Source organism: Tiliqua scincoides, chromosome 2 (assembly GCF_035046505.1).
Source record: "Tiliqua scincoides isolate rTilSci1 chromosome 2, rTilSci1.hap2, whole genome shotgun sequence".
Classification (NCBI taxonomy): domain Eukaryota; kingdom Metazoa; phylum Chordata; class Lepidosauria; order Squamata; family Scincidae; genus Tiliqua; species Tiliqua scincoides.
Window position 1 is genome coordinate 227,057,150 of NC_089822.1, and position 18,048 is coordinate 227,075,197.

General features: G+C 41.5%; 1 protein-coding gene across 3 annotated transcripts in view; it reads left to right on the forward strand.

The window, feature by feature from the left end:
- The window catches only part of TMCC1 (transmembrane and coiled-coil domain family 1), a 162,657-nt gene extending 146,767 nt beyond the window's left edge, over window positions 1-15,890 (forward strand). For all 3 annotated transcript variants that reach the window (XM_066616459.1, XM_066616458.1, XM_066616460.1), the window contains 2 exons: window positions 9,385-9,520; window positions 11,368-15,890. In XM_066616459.1, the coding sequence (XP_066472556.1) occupies window positions 9,385-9,520; window positions 11,368-11,682 (451 nt within the window). In that variant the 3' untranslated portion in view covers window positions 11,683-15,890. The remainder of the gene's footprint in view (window positions 1-9,384; window positions 9,521-11,367) is intronic.
- Window positions 15,891-18,048: the final 2,158 nt, after the last annotated feature.

Consider the following 18,048-nt stretch of genomic DNA (forward strand, 5'->3'; position numbering starts at 1 on the left):
GGTTCATGGAAGTGATAGGGCAGATTAGACTGTATGCATCAAAGGTTAAACAATCTGCTATTTTGGACTCTCTCTCTCTCTCTCTCTCTCTCTCTCTCTCTCCTGCCTAATCACCATTATAGCCACAGAGGCTTGAGAGGCTGGCAAAGTGAAACTTTTTTTTAGGTGGATCCCAATGCTAGAAAGTTTGGGAACCACTGCTCTAAAGGTTTTTCTATCACCAGGCACCTCAAACCAATTATCATGAAACACTTGACCTTATACCGTAATGAAAGCAAGAGAACTCTAAAATAATACAATCTCAAGAGCGTTTATTCAGTTGAAGTCAAACTTGATTAGTTACCACCATTTTAGACAAAATAAGTTGAGAAATACTGTTTTCTGTCTTTACAGTTTGTAAACTGTTGTTAACAGTATTTATATACTGCTTTTCAACAACAACAACAAAATTCACAGAGCAGTTTACAGACAAAGGCTGCAATCCAAACCACACTTTCCTGAGAGTAAGTCCCATTGAACAAAACAGGACTTACTTCTGAGTAGACCTGGTTAGGACTGTGCCCAAAATCAATTAAATGGCTCCTTGTCCCAAAAGGGCTTGCAGTCTAAAAAGATGCAGAACACCAGTAATGGCCACAAGGAAAGACACTGTGTTGGGGTGAAAAGGGATACTTACTCTCCCCCCACTAAATATAAGAGGAGCACCACTTGAAAAAGTGCCTCTTGCCCTGTTAGCAGGGTTTATCAGAGCCAGACTTTGTCAGAACCAATGTATTTTGGCTATCGGCTTTCAGCAGAAGTTCTTCCCCTCCTATTTCAAATAGCACACAGAAGGGCAAAGTTCAGAGCAAAACCACAGTGGAGGCAAAGTTGTAAAGCTTGCTACAATTCTGCTCTGTTTTGCAGCTCCCTGGGGTCCCTGTTTTTAAAAATAACCCACCCACTGTGGCACATGGCATGCTTAGGAGCCCTAAGAAGCTTTTAATTGGAGATGCAGCAGATTGAAGCTCTAACTTTCTATATGCAGGCCTTGTTCTTTTCTGTTGTACTATTGCCCTTTCCCTTAACATTTCTTTCTTAGAAGATGATTCCTCCAATCTGGTGGGGAACCTATAATGAATTTCAAAACACAAATCTCACACCACAATGTTGTGCATGTCTGTCAGAAGTAAGCCCCATTGATTTCCATGAGACTTAACTCCCAGGCAGATGTGTATAGGATTGCAATCTCAATTATCTAAGCTATATTTGTGCTTAAAAAGGCAAACATAGTCTAAATACCATAGTTGCCCATAGCTCTACTGTTTTGATGATTGTGCCTGCATTAATGTGCTGTTTATAAGCAAAAACTGCCTTCTAAAGGCTGTATGGGGATTTTATTGCCAGCTGATTTAAGGATAGAACCGAATTTTCCTAATAGAATGAAAAAATTTTTTTAGTATCACTGTTTTATTGCAAAGCAGGAATCATTCTGGCCTCTTTCTAGGTACAGATGTAGCACACAGGAGGGCACAGCTCAGAGTGGAGTCTCCATTGCTGGCAGCTTTTGTGTGAATTCTCATTCCAGAAATGCAAGGAACATGATCACTATCTGCAGCATTAACCAATATTGCCTTTTGATAAGAGTAGGACTCATCCTTGATTCCTTGCTTGGGGACTAGTCAAACCTGTTTCAAATCTTCCCTAAAATAAACTATTAATGCTTCTCCATGCATGTATGAAGTGAATCAGTGCAAACAAAACATTAGTTCAGCAATTTGCTGAACTTGAAAGAGCCAGTAGTGAAACTCAAATAAGTCTTTAATTCTGACTTTAGAATGACCTGAATATAATGGAGCCATCTGGTTCTACTGTAGGTGCTAGGATTCAGTTTCCTGTTCACGAATTTCTGCTTAATTTCCTTTCTCTGATTAAGACACTTGGCTTTTGTCTTGCATCTTCATTATGGCCTGCCTTGGCCTGGTGTCTGCTTTTGTGTTCACTAGGGCTTGATGTTTCTAGAGTGCATGCTCTCCCCCCCTCCCCGGCTTTCTGAGGACATCATAATCACTCCATACAAAATGTCACAAGTTGTCAGGCAGCACAGGTTTTACCCTCTGTTGGGCTTTTGATATGACCTCATAGTCCAGAGAGATTAGCCTGTCCTCTTAGCTCCTCCTTCAACTCTATCTCCATTTCTGTTCTTTTTGCAATTGCTGTTTTATTGGCTAGCTAGACCAAACTCCAAAACCGGCTGCTGCTTATCAGCATTTAGAGTGCAGCAGATGTTCACGTGATAAAAAGGAACTTTCTGTGCAGTCATGAGAGTTCCTGTTGAGTCTTTTTTGTTACAGTTCATGCCCAGTAGGACCTTGTTTTTACTCACAGTAAAGCCCAGATTCATATAGCTAAGGTGGACTCAGTTGTTTTCCTATTAGCCAGTGCCACAGAATGCTAGTCATTGAAGGATCCCCCTAAGAAATCCAACTAATGTGGTGGTCTGTATTTGTGTTACAACTTTTGTAAATTGTAGATGTTTAATGGCATATCAAGAGAGCTAAATGAGATCAGCTTAAACTGAACAAACCTTGCTGAGGGAGAACCAGCATGGCTTCTGTAAAGGCAAGTTGTGCCTCATGAACATTTTAGAACTCTTTGAAAAGATCGACAGGCATGTAGGTGTGAGAGAACCTTATTATATATATCTGGATTTTCAGATGGTGTTTGACACAATCCCTCACCAAAGCCTGCTGAGTAAACTTCACAGTCAGGGAATAAGAGGGAGGGTCCTCATAGATTTAGGAACTGGTTGAGGACCTGGAAACAGAGAGTGGGTGTCAGTGGGCAATTTTCACAGTAATGAGAGATGAAAAGCAGTGTGCCTTGAGGTTCTGTCCTGGGTCAGGTGCTTTTCAATCTGTTTATAAATGACCTGGAAAAACTTCACATATAGCCTAATGGGTTCTGAGCTGTCTGTGACAGATCAGGAGAGAGATCTTGGGGTGCTGGTGGACTGCGAGGGAGGGCACAAAGATGCAGGTCTCCTGTTGTCTTGTGTGCTCCCAGAGGCATCTCTTGGACCACTGTGAGATACAGGAGGCTGATGGGCTTTTGGCCTGATCCAGCCAGGCTTTTCTTATGTTCTTATCAGTTCATTACCCCCCTGCTAGCATGTGCTATGTTTGAGGTATTTCTCTCACATTCCCATTTCAAAATCATGCAGTAAAAAGTGAAGCTGTTGGAATGCTTGTTGTATGGAGCTTAGAATGGTTGGTGGGGGCTGAAGCCATAGTGTTCAGGAACTTCTTGTGCCACACAAGTACATTCCCTTACATACAAAATGGGCATTTGCACTTTGGGAACTAAGGGAGTAGAAAGTGAAATTTTGTTCTTGAGTATTACTTCTTAGTGCTGGACCAGGATGATATGCTGTAAAAAATGTGGCAGCACATATTAATTTGACTACTTTTAGATACCTTTTTAAGATATTAAAACAGTGCTGTAGGAGCCACTTTTTTAAAAGGCTCATGCCACAGTGCTGCTACAATGTACATAAATAGCTGCCTTCTACTGAGTTAGGCCATTGGTCTATCTAATTCAGTATTGCCAACACTGACTAGCAGTGGCCCACAGCCAGGGTCCTACAAAAATATATAGTTTTGGTATTCTTCCCTCTCTGTTGGAGTGCAATGAATATCCTAAGTATTAATGACTTTGGAAAATAACAGTATTTAGAGGACATTACTGGAATGTTCTGAAAGCACTGAGCATATTACATTTTTGGTAGCCCCCTCTTTTTAAAAAAAAAAAATACAGGGCTGGTAAGACAGCACATAGGCCCTGGGGAAGATTTGAAATTGGAAGGTCTTAGAAAATAAATGCCAACAATTTTATAAGCTGTTTTCCAGGTGTTCAAGTTGGTAGCAGACTTCATCATTCCAAAAACACAATAAACCCACACTATAAAGCTAGCACAATAACATCAAAATAGCACTGTACCTTATTAAGTTTCAGAAGCACAGAGGCCAGAAAATGAAGGGTGTTAGAGAGGGTTGCTACTCATAATAGACACTCTTCCCTTTTGGAAGGATCAGAACATGCCCCCCATGACTCACTCACACACACCCCTATTCACAAAACTGTCCCCAAGTGAGGATTGTGTGTGTATGTCTCCTCCATCGGATGGATTTATTTATTTAGCGTATGACATATAATACATGGACTTATATAACAAACTAGATCAAATAACAATGTCCAGTTCGTCCAGCCATTCAAGGACAGAGTTACCTTCATTGAAAAAGTCAGATCATGGGCCAGTATATGCCCTCAATTTGCAGCCAATGTGCACAATTTGCACAATGTGATATATGGTGTGGCAGGAAAACTCGCAATCACGCTGTGGGGTAGATACTAGCCCCCATTTAAACATTGAGTCTTGACTAACACCATATAGGGTACGGATCCTGTTCAAAGTTTTCCAGTGCTGGCGAGGCAAGTCGAAACCTGGCACCTTAAGTGTAGGATTGACTATATATCTACCTGTTCCTGGATGGTCAACTGCCCATTTAACTTTCCAATGGACATTGATGTTGAAATTATTGTGCAGATGTTGTGCTAGTGCCAGAGAAGGCTTTCTGGGTTTAAGCCTACCAATTGATAGATAGATGAGGAAGATCAGCATGCACTGGTAAAAATGAGTTGTTGGTGATGTTTCTATATTCTTTCACTAAAGCCTCTTGTCTCCGTAGGGCTGGTGGTGCTATGTGGCTCAAAATGGGTAGCCAACAGACAGGAGTGGGTCTTATACAGCTGCTTATGATTCTCATGGTTTCATTTAATCTGGCATCAATCTTGTTAGTATGACAGCTGTTAAGCCATACTGGAGCACAGTATTCTGCTACAGATTGATCCTAATGCTGATGTTCTGAGAGTTGTGGCTGAAGCTCCCCATCTTGTTCCTATTAATTTCTGGAGTATGTTGTTCCTGGAGATGGAATATTCTCAGATGGAGAATATTCCTGGCAGGGAAGTCAGTGCAAAGGCACTAACTATGATAGCACAGCAAGGGTGTTGGTTGAAGGAAAGCAATTGCAGTCTGCTTCCTTTCAGCCAGCACATGGAGTAAACAGATAGGAAAACTGAGGAGGCCATGTAAAGGAGGTCACTGTGCCAGCCTCCCCAGGGTCATCTTGCCCACAGACTTTCTGGAAACTGTTGGTAGCATGACTGGTAGTGAATTGAAACTGCCCTGAACAGATTCCAAGGGAAAGAAGAATGCAAGTTTCCTTTTCTCTACTTCTTCTCTCTGCTGGGAGGCTGAGCAGAATCTATCTTCCTCTCTCTCCAAAGCAATCACACATGGGTTGGTGGTGGTGCTGCAGAAGATTGGACCCAAAGTGTGTGTTCTTTAACACACCTCAAAGTCAGATTCAGCTCTGCATGTGCACGAAATCTCAGTAAAGACATTTAAGTGATGGAGTGAGGCTGAACAAAATTACAGTAACTTTTCTCTGTGGTCTAGGTGATTGCAGAGATCAGTTCCACCCACCCATTTTCAATTTGAGATTTTCTTGCAGGTTTCTTGTAAATAACTGCATTTACTCCCATGGTTATCATTAGCCACTAAATTGCTTTTCAAGTATTGCATTGTATTTAAAGACTGCTTTGTGGGATGTAGGTGTGTGTTACACTTAAGCAAAATGGTGTCCAGCACTGGGAAGCAGTTACAGAGAATGCCTCTCTGTTGCCATAGTTTCTCTTGGCTAACTGAGAGAGGCTGTGGCTAAATACAGTGAGTTCCCAGATTCAGTCCTTAGCACTACCAGATAGGACAGAGAATAATTTCTGTCTGAAACTGAGGATCCACTGTCAGTCAGTGTCAACTCTACTGAGCTAGATGGGCCGATGGTCTGGCTGTATACAAGGCTGTTTTCTATATTCTTAAGACAACTGTAATCACAATCTGACTTGGGAGTCAAAGGTGACATCTGATATTTCAGGTCTAGGTGTTCAATACTTTTGTAAGTTAAAACTAACACCTTAAATCTCAGCAAGATGAAAATGTCCATCAGCATTCTTTAGGAGCAAGCAGCTTCCTTTTCTGCATATGGGGGAGTGATCCATTATGTTTTATACCACTTCCAGCCTGCAGAACCTAGAGAATCATGTACGTTCAGTATGCAAAATAGTCCTGACAGAGCAAGATTAGAGTTGGTGAGGCAACTGTAAAGGCTTGTGTTAAAACTGTATTATTATAGTTATGCAAGGTTACCTGGCTGTGTTTATCCCATGTGCCTTTGTGAGCACGTTTGTCATGTAAACGTTAGCAGTTTAGCCACGTTATACTGTATTCAATTGCACATGCTTTCTTCCTCTCTTCAGGAAGTACAGGTTCATCAAAACCCATGCATTCCAGGGTATAGATCATGTATCTATACTGTATCATGGTCATGCTAAACATGAGTCAGGCCAATCTCTTGCATAGTCTGCAGCCATGGCAGCATCTTGCATGAATCGACGAGCCCTTTCCTAAAGCCATCCACACCATTGCCAAGGTGAGAGCTGGCCCCGCAGGAAAAAGTGATAAGAGTTCTCCAATCCCAGATTGCCCTTTCCTCCCACACTTGTACTCTGATCTTATGAGGGAAGAAATTCTCCACTCTCCTATTCACACTCTGCTCATTCCTTGTCTATTTTCCAGGGTAGGGAGGGAAGCTGATGGCAAGTCCACAATCAGGTATCCTTATCTGTTCCCTCTTTGTTCAACTCTGAGGAGGCTTAGAAATTGAGCAAAGAGGGAAGTGATTGAAGCATGATGGAAGCAACTGAGAGAAAAACTCTCCCCTGGTTCAGGCCCTCTGGTCTCTGCATGCGATTTCCCTCTTCCTGCTTAGTTCTAAAGGCATTACTTTGCATACCCCCACCCCAGTGAGCAGATAACTTTCTCTAATTTGATAATTGCTGATCCCTCACCACCATAATTGGTGGTGTTGGAAGGAAGGGAAAGAGCTGTTCCACTCCAACAGTATAGCTCAGTGGTTCTCAAACTTATTGGCACTGGGACCCACTTTTAGAATGCCCATCTGTTGGGACCCACCAGAAGTGGTCATTAACCTGAAAATGATGTCATTACCAGAAGTGATATCAGTTTAGGCTTCAAACCTTAGCCACAGTCAGCCAAATGTCCCTGCCCAGCAGCTCTGCACCCTGTATTTTAGCTGTGTATTTTCAGTGGCGGCTGAACTAGGTGCTATGAGACCCACCTGAAATTGGCTTGTGACCCACCTAGTGGGTCCCAGCCAACAGTTTGAGGAACACTGGTCTAGTTAGTTTGCTATAATAGAAAAAATATTTAAAGATTACACTTGGTGGTTGACAACCTTCAATCTTGAAAGACTATGGTATAAGCCTACAGCACCCAGTATTCCCAGGCGGTCTCCCAACACTTAAAGAGAATATAATGCATCTGGCCATTACAGGAGGGATGTGAAAAGCAGTAGATTTTTGACCCAGGGATAGTGAATTTTCTGAGGTTTCCAGAGAAACAGCACTTAGTTCCTAGAACAGAAAATGTTGGGACTGAAGTGTCTTTTGAAAAGGTCACCAGCTCATCTGGAAGCCCCAAATCATTGTGTTAAAGGTTTCATGTGGTTACTTACTGGATATGGAAATACAGGCCCAACCTTGTTATACAGGATTTGACTCAACAGGAATGGCCCCTGCAAATGAGAAGGAATGTGCTGATCCCTGGAGAAGGGGAAAATGCACCCCTTTAAAATCCTTTTCTTACTGTTGTAGAGATTTTTATCTCAACGTGTTGAGAAGGGCCCTTTAAATTAAAGGAAAACAGTTCTTTACAATAGTTAGAGAGAGGGCAGCCAGCTGACAATCCATCAATCATTCTCTCTCCAAGCGACCCCCTCCCTTCCCCCTGAAGACTTAAAAGTAAGACAATCCTTTCTAAGGGCCTGGAGAGAGACTGATTGTTGGATTGTCTCTTAATGGCTCGTCTTAATGGCTCTATCATAACATCACAAAAGTCAGCAAGGCTGTTTTTAAATCACCTGAGCAAAGGCACTTGGTTTTATTAATTGATTTGCTATAGTGCCATGTTTGCCATCCAAGTGAGTTCTGGGACTGGAACCCTCAAGACTCAACCTGTACTTTTTCAGAAATCTTTTTATGGAAATGTTGCCATGAAAAACAGCGGCCATGGTGAGTACTGGCACAAATAGTCCTGCAGGAACATACAGTCTACTTTGGCATATGCTGGTATTACTCCAGTTCATTAGAGCAGAAGGTATAATGCCAGTGTTTCCATGTCCCAGTACGTTTCCAACACATCCTTCATGCTTCCTCTAGATTAGGGATATGGAACTGCCATTATCAAATTCTGATTGTTTGTAACAGATCAGGATGCAAGATTGGCAATAAGTGTTTGATGTCTTTCCCTTGAACAAAGCCAAGAAAAATGATAGTTAAATAATGGGTCATACATTTGGCCATTCATTCATCCTACATGGATTTGCTGTTTGTATTTTAAGCCAACTTTTCATAGCCTCAAGTCCTCACATAACTATTCTTAATTGTTTGTTGAGTACTTTGTTGAGGCCCAATGCATTGAGACTATTAAAGTAGTGACACTTTTTTATTGTTGAGCCTTGATCCTTCCCTAAAGAATGTAAATAGTTTGGAACTGGCTTGTCCCAAATTTTTCTTGGAGGCTAAATAGAAGTCTGCTAAGCTGACCTATACATATGATGATGTGGCCCTACATAGACATTCATAGACTATTTTACATTCTTTAGGGAAGGACCATGTGAGGCTGGTTCCAAGGCTCAACAATAAAAAAAAAGTGTCACTACTTTAATAGTCTCAATGCAATCAGGCCCCAAAGGCTATCCATCCTCCTCCCAGCATCCATTCTTCCCACACAGCTTAAACAATAATTATTTATTACATTATTATAAATCCAGGCCTAACGCTTCACATTCTTAGCCTGGGAGATTAGTCACATTTTCATCATTCATTTCTCAGTGATGTTCTCAATTTCTTTACAGAAGCTGGTTAACTTTTAGCAGTATGATTGTAAGATTAAAAAATTAGGTCTATGAATTAGTCAATAACTTCCAGGTTCAATTACAGCAAGAATGGGGATGAGGTAGATTTAGCTACTTGACAATGAAAAATACTTAAGATGCTGTTGCAGAGCACTTCAAAGTTCTAGAGATGTTAGGAGCCTGAGGAGGGGTAAAACATTGCTTGTCATTGCAAAAAAAGAACTTGCCAACTTTAGCTTTCAGAATTGTTGACATTCCCCAAAGTAGCCATCCTGAAAGACAGGACTGAAATATTGTAATAAATATGTACAAGTACATAAATTGATAACAAGTTTCTCTGTTCTAGATGCGAGCGGCTAGAAGAGCAGCTGAATGACCTGACTGAGCTCCACCAGAATGAGATCCTCAATTTAAAGCAGGAACTGGCCAGCATGGAGGAAAAAATAGCTTATCAGTCCTATGAACGAGCCAGAGACATTCAGGTGGGTGAAAGAGACAAGTAGATCTCCATGTTGCTGAAACTGTATCTCTTGATGCACTTTCTTCAAATGTGGGTTGGTTCAATATTATATTTGAATCACCTTTGATTATGGAATCTGATTACTGAACTGCATTCTCAGAGTCCTGAATTGCCCTTAACTCTTTTTAGTCCACAAATATGGAAAGTTGGATTTTAGAGTTGCAGCTGCAGGCAGAGAGCAAGGGCCCCAACCAAACTCCTGTAAAAGACTTATATGTAGCTTGTCCTTCCAAGCCTTGTAGGAGTTACCATGTGTGGAAAACATAATGTTTGAGAAGCTAACTAGAAATTATTGCAGCGAATGTTTATGTTGGATCATTAATTTACCACAAAGCAATCAAGTGGGGAAGCAGAGTGATTTAAAGTAAATGAAAAGTGGGCAAGCGTGGACAATTGAATACCTCTTTTGCCAGTGGCTTTTCTCCAGACCAGGCTCCAAGACCAGAAAGATTTCCAGTTATGAAAAGCACCACTTGGGAGGTGGAGGGGAAGAAAGCTGTGGAGGCACAAGTACCCAGGACAGTTTTATATATGTGTCTCACCCTACCTCCTCTGTAGCTGTGTAACACAATTTGTATTCTATGATCCACGTCATGCCACTGTTGCACTTAATTAGCCCCTCAATTAGCTCTCTTCTTCCAAGACTGTTTCAGACAGAGGCATTTCTTCCCTTAAGGATGCAACCCTTTGTGTACTATGCTTCATTTTGACTTGAGGTTGCATTCAAACCAAGTTAAGAGTTGGGAATTTCAAGATCGTGGGTTGTGCCAATTATTCCATTTTGATCATTTACCCCACTGATACTATTTTTGCTCAGTATAAATGACACTTATATAACTGACTGAGAAATTGGCACAAAGCAATGCCCCCGTCTCCCTTATCACTGGGTAAATGAGCATTAATGCAGGAAAGAACTTGTTAGGGCAAGTAGCTGAAAATGAGGTGAGAATTGGCTTTAACTTCGTGTTGTTTGAGGCATTTCTCAATATGTCTCCCAAGAATCACTGTTAAAGGGCTGCAGTGTTGGAATGGAGAACATTGTTGCCTTTTTTTGCCAAGTCTAAATCACAAATCCATCCTGTCCTTATAAGTTATGAAGAGGCTGGTGTAAGAGCGATACAAACAAGCATCATTCTTATACTTGCAGTTAATTAAGTACCTATACCTGTGCAACATGAAAAGACTTTTTTTTTGTCCTGCAGGAAGTTACTCACATCCTGCAGACTGTGAATGAGGATCAAGGAATGCAGACTATCCCAGCACGTGCATCAGTAACTGTCCAGTGCTTTATTCAGAGGATGTGTCAGGCATAGATTTTTATTACCACCCTAGCTGTCAGGTCCTTGGCACATGGTCAGTGTCAGACTGGCAACTCATTCACATGTCTCCCTTAGCCCAGTGGTTGTCCTTTGCCATTTGAGCCCTTTCCTTTCTGCACACTATTTGGTTGTAACTAGCATATGCACCAGTGGTTCCCAACCTGATCCTTTAAGACAGGGTTGGAACATGATGGAGGACCTGTAGATGATGGCACCCATCACTTCCAGGTTCTCCTCGCCATTGCTACAGGGAGGTAAGAACCCCTGTAAAAAAACCCATTCTTACCTCCCTATAGGTGGCGGCAGGGAGAACCTGGAAGTGACAGATGCCTTCACCTATGGGTTCACCTCCACCAGTTGCTCCCCCTTTTAGGGGGGAAGATTTTTCAAATGCAGTACCAGGTGGGTCATGGCCCTGAGGTGAGGAATAAGTGATATACATGGATAAAATAAGGAACTATGCAATTACTGAACTGTTCTTTTTCGACAGGAAGCACTAGAAGCATGTCAGACCAGAATCTCAAAGATGGAACTCCAGCAACAGCAGCAGCAAGTTGTCCAGTTGGAGGGCCTGGAGAATGCCACTGCCAGAAACCTTCTGGGCAAATTGATCAACATCCTCTTGGCTGTCATGGCTGTTCTGTTGGTCTTTGTCTCCACAGTGGCCAACTGTGTTGTCCCTCTCATGAAAACTCGCAGCAGGACGTTCAGCACTTTATTTATAGTGGTCTTCATTGCCTTCTTGTGCAAGCACTGGGATGCCATAACTGGCTACTTGGAACGGCTCTTTTCACCACCTAGATGATATCACGAAAAACTGGTTGTCGACCCACCCACTCCAGTTTGCCCTGGGAAGTGAGTGTGGCAGGGCATAGTCAGCAACTCCTTCCTCTGCTGAAGTTTTAAAGTGTCAGAGTGTGAATTTGTTTACAGTTAAAATAACGTTTTCTCTCTATGAGACGCATTGGCAATAGTATTTTTTAGATTTTATTCAAGAGCTCTTTTTTGGCAGAAATCCTGGATAATTTTTTTATGTAGCATGGTTCTCTTTGGATGCAAAATCTTAAGATTCCTTAAGAATACGAAACTAAAACACCAATTTGGAGCACACCAATGGGCAATTTAAATTATGTCTTGAACTACTGTACTAAACCTTTTGGGAAGACGAGAAAATGGTTACATAAAGCATAACAAAGGTTAATCTAGTGCACAGCCTTGTACAATGGTACCGCAACGATCCCATAATGCTGCTGTGAAACCTGGCTACATTCCGAGTCTGAATGTGTAGCTTCAGGGTGGCTTTCTCTAATAGAAGACCAGTGCAATGCATGGAACTCTCTGGATCCGTTGGTGGGGTAGCCTTTTCTGCCACCTGGCATCTGTTCTCTTTCTGTAAGGCCTGTTAAACTTTTTGGCTAGATATATGAAGTGGGTGAGTCATACTGTAAACAGTAACTGCACAGTTGTGCTACAGTATTTTGAAGTAGCCCTTTAAATACTTTAAGCAAAGCCCTTGGTCGCACTTTTACGGTTTTTTAATATATGTATAGTCACAGAGTTAAAAATCCAAATGGCATACTTGAAGAGTGTAATACTCAAACTCTCAGTGCTTCCTTATTGTTTCTAATAGGATTTTTTAATTGTTATTCTTATTGGGGGTTGTTTTTGAACTTAGGGGTTGGGAGGGTCATCATCTCTCTCTCTCTCTCTCTCTCTACCCTATAAAATAAAAAAGTGATGTTCTTTCATGAAGATGTATGAATAAATGTGAGCTGTCTTGTCCTGCAGCAGTTCTGAGGAGGGCAGAAGGTAGCTGAGTGCAGATCTGTTCAAATGTGATTTTGTGTGTCATCCTGCACTTTCAGATGTAACATTGTGGGGGGAAAAATAGATCCTCTTTATCCTCCTGTCAATCTTCACATTGTTTTTTTCTCTCATGAGGGGTGAATTGGAAGCTTTCACCCCACCCACCCCCAGATCTGTTACAGCTGAACTCTCAGTAATCTCCTGAGAGTAAGGAATTCTGTGTTTTGTATTAATAAGAAATAAAAGGTAACTTTTGAAAGGAACTAAGTGAATAAGCAGAAGTTCTGTGTTGAGAAAAGAAACCAGTATTTAGGGGTCATAATCTCAGTAATAATCCATGAGATTTAAACTCTCAGTTTAGGTTTCTGTATACCAATGTTGGGGTTGTTGATTGGACATAGACTACCCAGTCACTTAGGGTCTGTTCAAAAAGTTACCCTGAATCTTGAAGGAAAAAGTAAATTCTCAAGGAAATATCAGGTCAAAAGGCTGATCTCTTAGATATTCCCAGATTTAATTTATTCTTCAAATAAACTCCTGATAATTGAAACCAAAGTTGTCCTATTAGCAGGCTGACAGTGTTCACTGTTAGTATTTTTGTGGTTAGAGCCCCTCAGTATCTTGTGCCCACATAGTATGTTTTAGAGCAAACCCCCTTCCCTTGGCAAGTATAGTCATACTTGGTACAGCTTTACTGAGCTGGGTTATACATTACCAAGAAGTGGGGAAAGCAGAACTGTCAGTGGCTTGTCTGGCCTTTTTCATCCCCACGTATTTTCTATATTTCTCCCTGTTTCTAGTACACAAATAGAAACTTCTACATCTTATCTATCTAGATGACCCTCAGATCTCACCTAGGTAAGGTATACTATCTAGCTAGTTGGAGAACTGTGGTAAGAAACAGTGTGAGCCATTTGTCTTCTGCTTTCCCTGCTTTTTGGTGACCTGTGAATTGGCCCAAGGATTGTAGGAATGTCAGTTGTATTTGTGACTCTTTGGCCAAGGTGTCCTGTTTTTCTGGAGCCTTTTTTAAAATATTGCCAACAGGTTTATTTCTATGGAATTCACGTGGATTCTTAATTTTGGCTGTCTGTTTCAGCCTGATTCTTTCACAGTGCTGGAATTTAATCACATATTGTAATTCACTCTTGGCCAGTGTTCCACCTCACAACCTAACAATGCCCAAGTGACCTAAAATGATGTGTAACAGGAAGTCCAGGAACTCTTGCTGTTAGGGCTTTACTCTGTCTAGAACCATGTAATCTCCTTTTACGCTAATAAACGGGACTTGCTTTTCTGATTTCTATCAGTCAGCAGCAGGAAGCCTTCCTTCTGCCTCCACTCATTTGAAAACTTCAGCATATCACTTCATAATTGCAGCCCTTTGTATACTCAGGTTCCTCATGCTAATAATATCATGCCTTGTTGTTCCCAGGCAAATATCTGCTTGCCCTTGTGAGGAAATAAATATGCCAATTTCAATACACTGAAGCCAAAAATAATTTCTTTCCCTAGAATTGCAGATGGAAAACTGGTGGCATTTAGTATCTTACCATTCGGCCTACTATAGCACTTCTTTACTGAATTCGTGTCCACTCTACCTAATATATGATAGAATTGTATGCTTTCTCTCCCCTCCCACCAACCCAACTCCCTTAATTTTTATAGTGATATCCTCAAACTAAGCAAAAGCAGAGGGACTACAATCTGAGGTGGGCCTCTTATAGAAACCCCGTTTCTGGCATCATCTTTGATCCTACGGTGTGTTCATGATTTGTTTCATCCATGAAATGAATTATTTGTGAGCACTTTTGTACCACAAGTTAAATTCTCAAAAGTAGACTTTATTTCTCTCCTGTAAAAATTCAGCTTCTGAGTTCAGGATGTACAATTTTTGCTAGACTTAACTGCCCTGTTTTCCAGAAGGAAAGTGATAGATAAGAACCCCTCATCTCCAAAATCATTCTGTGAAATTATTTTGGCCTGTAGTTATAATCATCTTTCAACGCCTTCCCTTTCTAAAAGTTTGCTGTCAGTGTGCATCTGACTGACTATCCTAACATGGTTCTAGTGTCATTATTTTCCCTTTTTCCTAACAAGCTTGTACAGTCCGTCCATCCCCCGCACTGGGCGTGTGAAGGGCTGTGACTGCATCAGACTTGTTTAACAAAAATTAATTGTTTTGAAATGTGATTCTAGCTTTAAAACTCTCACTTCCTTTTACAAGTGCTGTATTTTTCTGGTAGGTGAAGCATTCCTGAATGACTTGTTAAATGCAGTAACTGCCAATGAGTAGTGTGTGTGTGTGCAACATTATTATTATTATTATTATTATTATTATTATTATTATTATTATTATTTTTACTGGTATGGCTCTCTTTTGAACTGTGGAATTTTTTTTCTACACAATTTCCTCTTTGGGTAGGGTGAGGTGTTGAATATATTAATCATATGTCAGCATATCGCAGAGAGAGAGAATGTAGCACGACTGCCTTGATGGAAAGAAAAGTGACAGTTTAACACACTTTCCAAGGTTCACAGATATTTTGCCTTTTCCCTACTATTTAAAAAGAACCTAAGTGAAAACTTAACATTTTTAGACTTGTAATTTTTTTCTTCCCTTACATTGTTCAGTAAATGATACTGAATATGTACTTGGTGATACTGAGTGTATTCATAGTAATTCCTTGGTTTATTCCAGTTTTGTGGACATTTGCTAATCCAAATTCATTGTGGGGTTTTGGAGGTGGATCCACTGGCCAAAAAGGATGCTGTCTTATAGCTACTTGTGGTGGGGTGGGGGACAGAACTATAGGAAGTAAACACTGCAAGCAGTACCACTGAAGAAGCCAGATGATGATGAAGGGAAGTGGCTGGGTGTTCTCAGAGATTTCTGAATGTGGCTAAAGAGTTCTAAGTACGTATGTGTGTATGTGTGTGTATGTGTTGTGTATGCCAGGTGGTATCGTGCATTAGTAGGCAACTGACATAACTGTAAGTGTGGTTTTTTAAAAGTATAAAATAAAAACTCACTTGCACGGGATGAAGAGTACAGAAATGACACTTGTGAACGTAACACTGTAGTTTATAGATCTTTTAAGCTGCTAATTGTTGGGAGGGATTGACATTTGTCTTGTCTGGTAGTCACAGGTTTGTCTGTGACTCCTTATACTGTATATAAAATTAAATAAAGACCTCAGATATTAAGTATTGTGGTGTTCAGTATTTTTCCAGACAGTTTTGCCAGGATTGGGTCAGAGAAAGTAAAAAAAATCGTAAGCTAAAGGTATTGATAGCTATTAGACCTGTGAGGGCATGAAATGCTAATGTGTCAACCAAGGTCTCTATTCTAGAGAACAAGATGTTGGTTGAGGCTTTGCCTGTAGTGTGTGTTTTTTTTTCCTCTGAGCTGTGACAGCCGTGTGAGTTCAGTATGCTATGTGACCCCCAAAGCTGCCTTCTACAGAGTCAGGCCTTCAGTCCATCTAGCCCAGCATTTCTCAACATTTGTCCCCTGCTGTGTAACTTTACATCATCCACTTATTGGAAGTACCACCGGAAATATCTGGCGATGATGTCGTCACCAGTTACCTCTGGATTAGGAAGCCAGATGCAACACAACAAACACCGGTAAGAGGTTCAGGGTGGACAAGAGGGCTTTTTCAGTCATGCAGGAAGCTCACGCTGGAGCTCTGCCTGTGGCAAGCAGAGGTAGGAGGCTCAGCTTGGCATTGCGTTGCTGGTCTCACTACCAGGCAGCAGGGGTCTGAGGGTCCCTTGGATACCACTGGACACCACTTCAAGTACCACTGATTAAGAAACACTGATCTAACCCAATCCCGTCTACTCTGACCAGCAGAGGTCTTAAGCGGAAACCTTTTCCAATCCTTTTCCACAGTGAGCTGTGATCACTGGAGTTGTGACAGATCTGAACCTAGGGGCTACATGGAAAACCTGTGCTGGACTGCCAAGCTGTGGCCTCGCCCAAAGGTGATTACATCAGTTTGTCTCAAGGAATCTCTGCTTACAAGATTATGGATTATGTTTTTAGGGTTCATGTAGGGCCCTGGCAAAGCCTTGTGGCTTCATCTGTTGTAACTAGAATATACCCAAAACTGGCTACACAAGCTCTCAAGAACACAGCTTGAAAATTGTTGTACTGAAAAAGGGTGGCCCCAAGATATACCATTGAAGTTCATGGCCAGATAGGGATTGAACCCCAGAATTCCTCTGTCCATGTTCAACATTCTCTTCATTGACACAGGTCCTCTGCAATACTACTCTAAGTGAGAGGTATGTGAAGCAATTGCATTATCAGTTCATGTGTTCACATCAACATATTAAGTGACACTCTTCTCCCAGCAGTTACTTGTGGGAGGAAAGGGTGGATTGTTGGAGAGCTGGACAGAAAATGGGCTCCTTCCACCTACACTGTGCAAGACCAATGCTTTCTGAAACCATAATTAAGTTATTTGCATCCTCCCGATGCTAATGAAAGGCAGTGCAATTGATTATTATCCTTGGATATGGTAAAATGGTGTTTCAAATCTATGCTCAACCCTGTTACATAATGGGTGGCATTCTCACACCTACCTCAAGGCTGACAGGAAGGCTAGAATGTTGACCATGGAGACAGGCAAAATAACAAAGAATTAAGGGGAAAAAACCTTTCAGTACCTCAGTCACTGCCTGTATTCCTCATGTAAGCCCTGTAATGCCGCACAACTTGCATCTCTGACAACTGTTGCTATCCTGGAGTTGTCAGCCTGAAAGCCATGAATGAAATGTGGTACAAAGGCAAGTCATAGGACGTGATGCAGCTGTGTTGCCTCTGACATAATCAGTCACATGAGAACTATTAGCCTGCTCAGGCTGCAGAAAAGGAAGGTGGGGGTGCAGAATCACCTCCCATCACCATGCTTCCTTGCTAGCTGGGAGCCCTTCAGCTGGGTACAGGGCTATGCTATCTGTTACCAATAGCAAGGAAATAAAGGTTGGCTGGTTCTGCTTGCTTCTGTGCTTGTACTTTGGCTGCAACTCCAAGTACTCTGTGCACCAGTGATGCTTAAGTCAGTCTCTGCATATGATGACGATCTTAATTATTACAGCCAGTTCTGGTTAATGGAAATGAAGCAGGAAGGAAAAGAATTTTGTACTAGTAGTCATCCAGTGAAGGCAAGGAACATGCATTAAAGAAAGGAAATTCTTTGAGCCATCTTTGGAAGCTCAATGATCAGCATCTTCAACAGCAGAGAAATGGCATCTCGAGATTGAAAAGGTTCTCAGCTGCATGTCTTGACTCCACAATTTGAGGTCTGGGGCTCCTGTTTAAGATAATGAGGGATTTCAGCAGTTGAAGGAACCT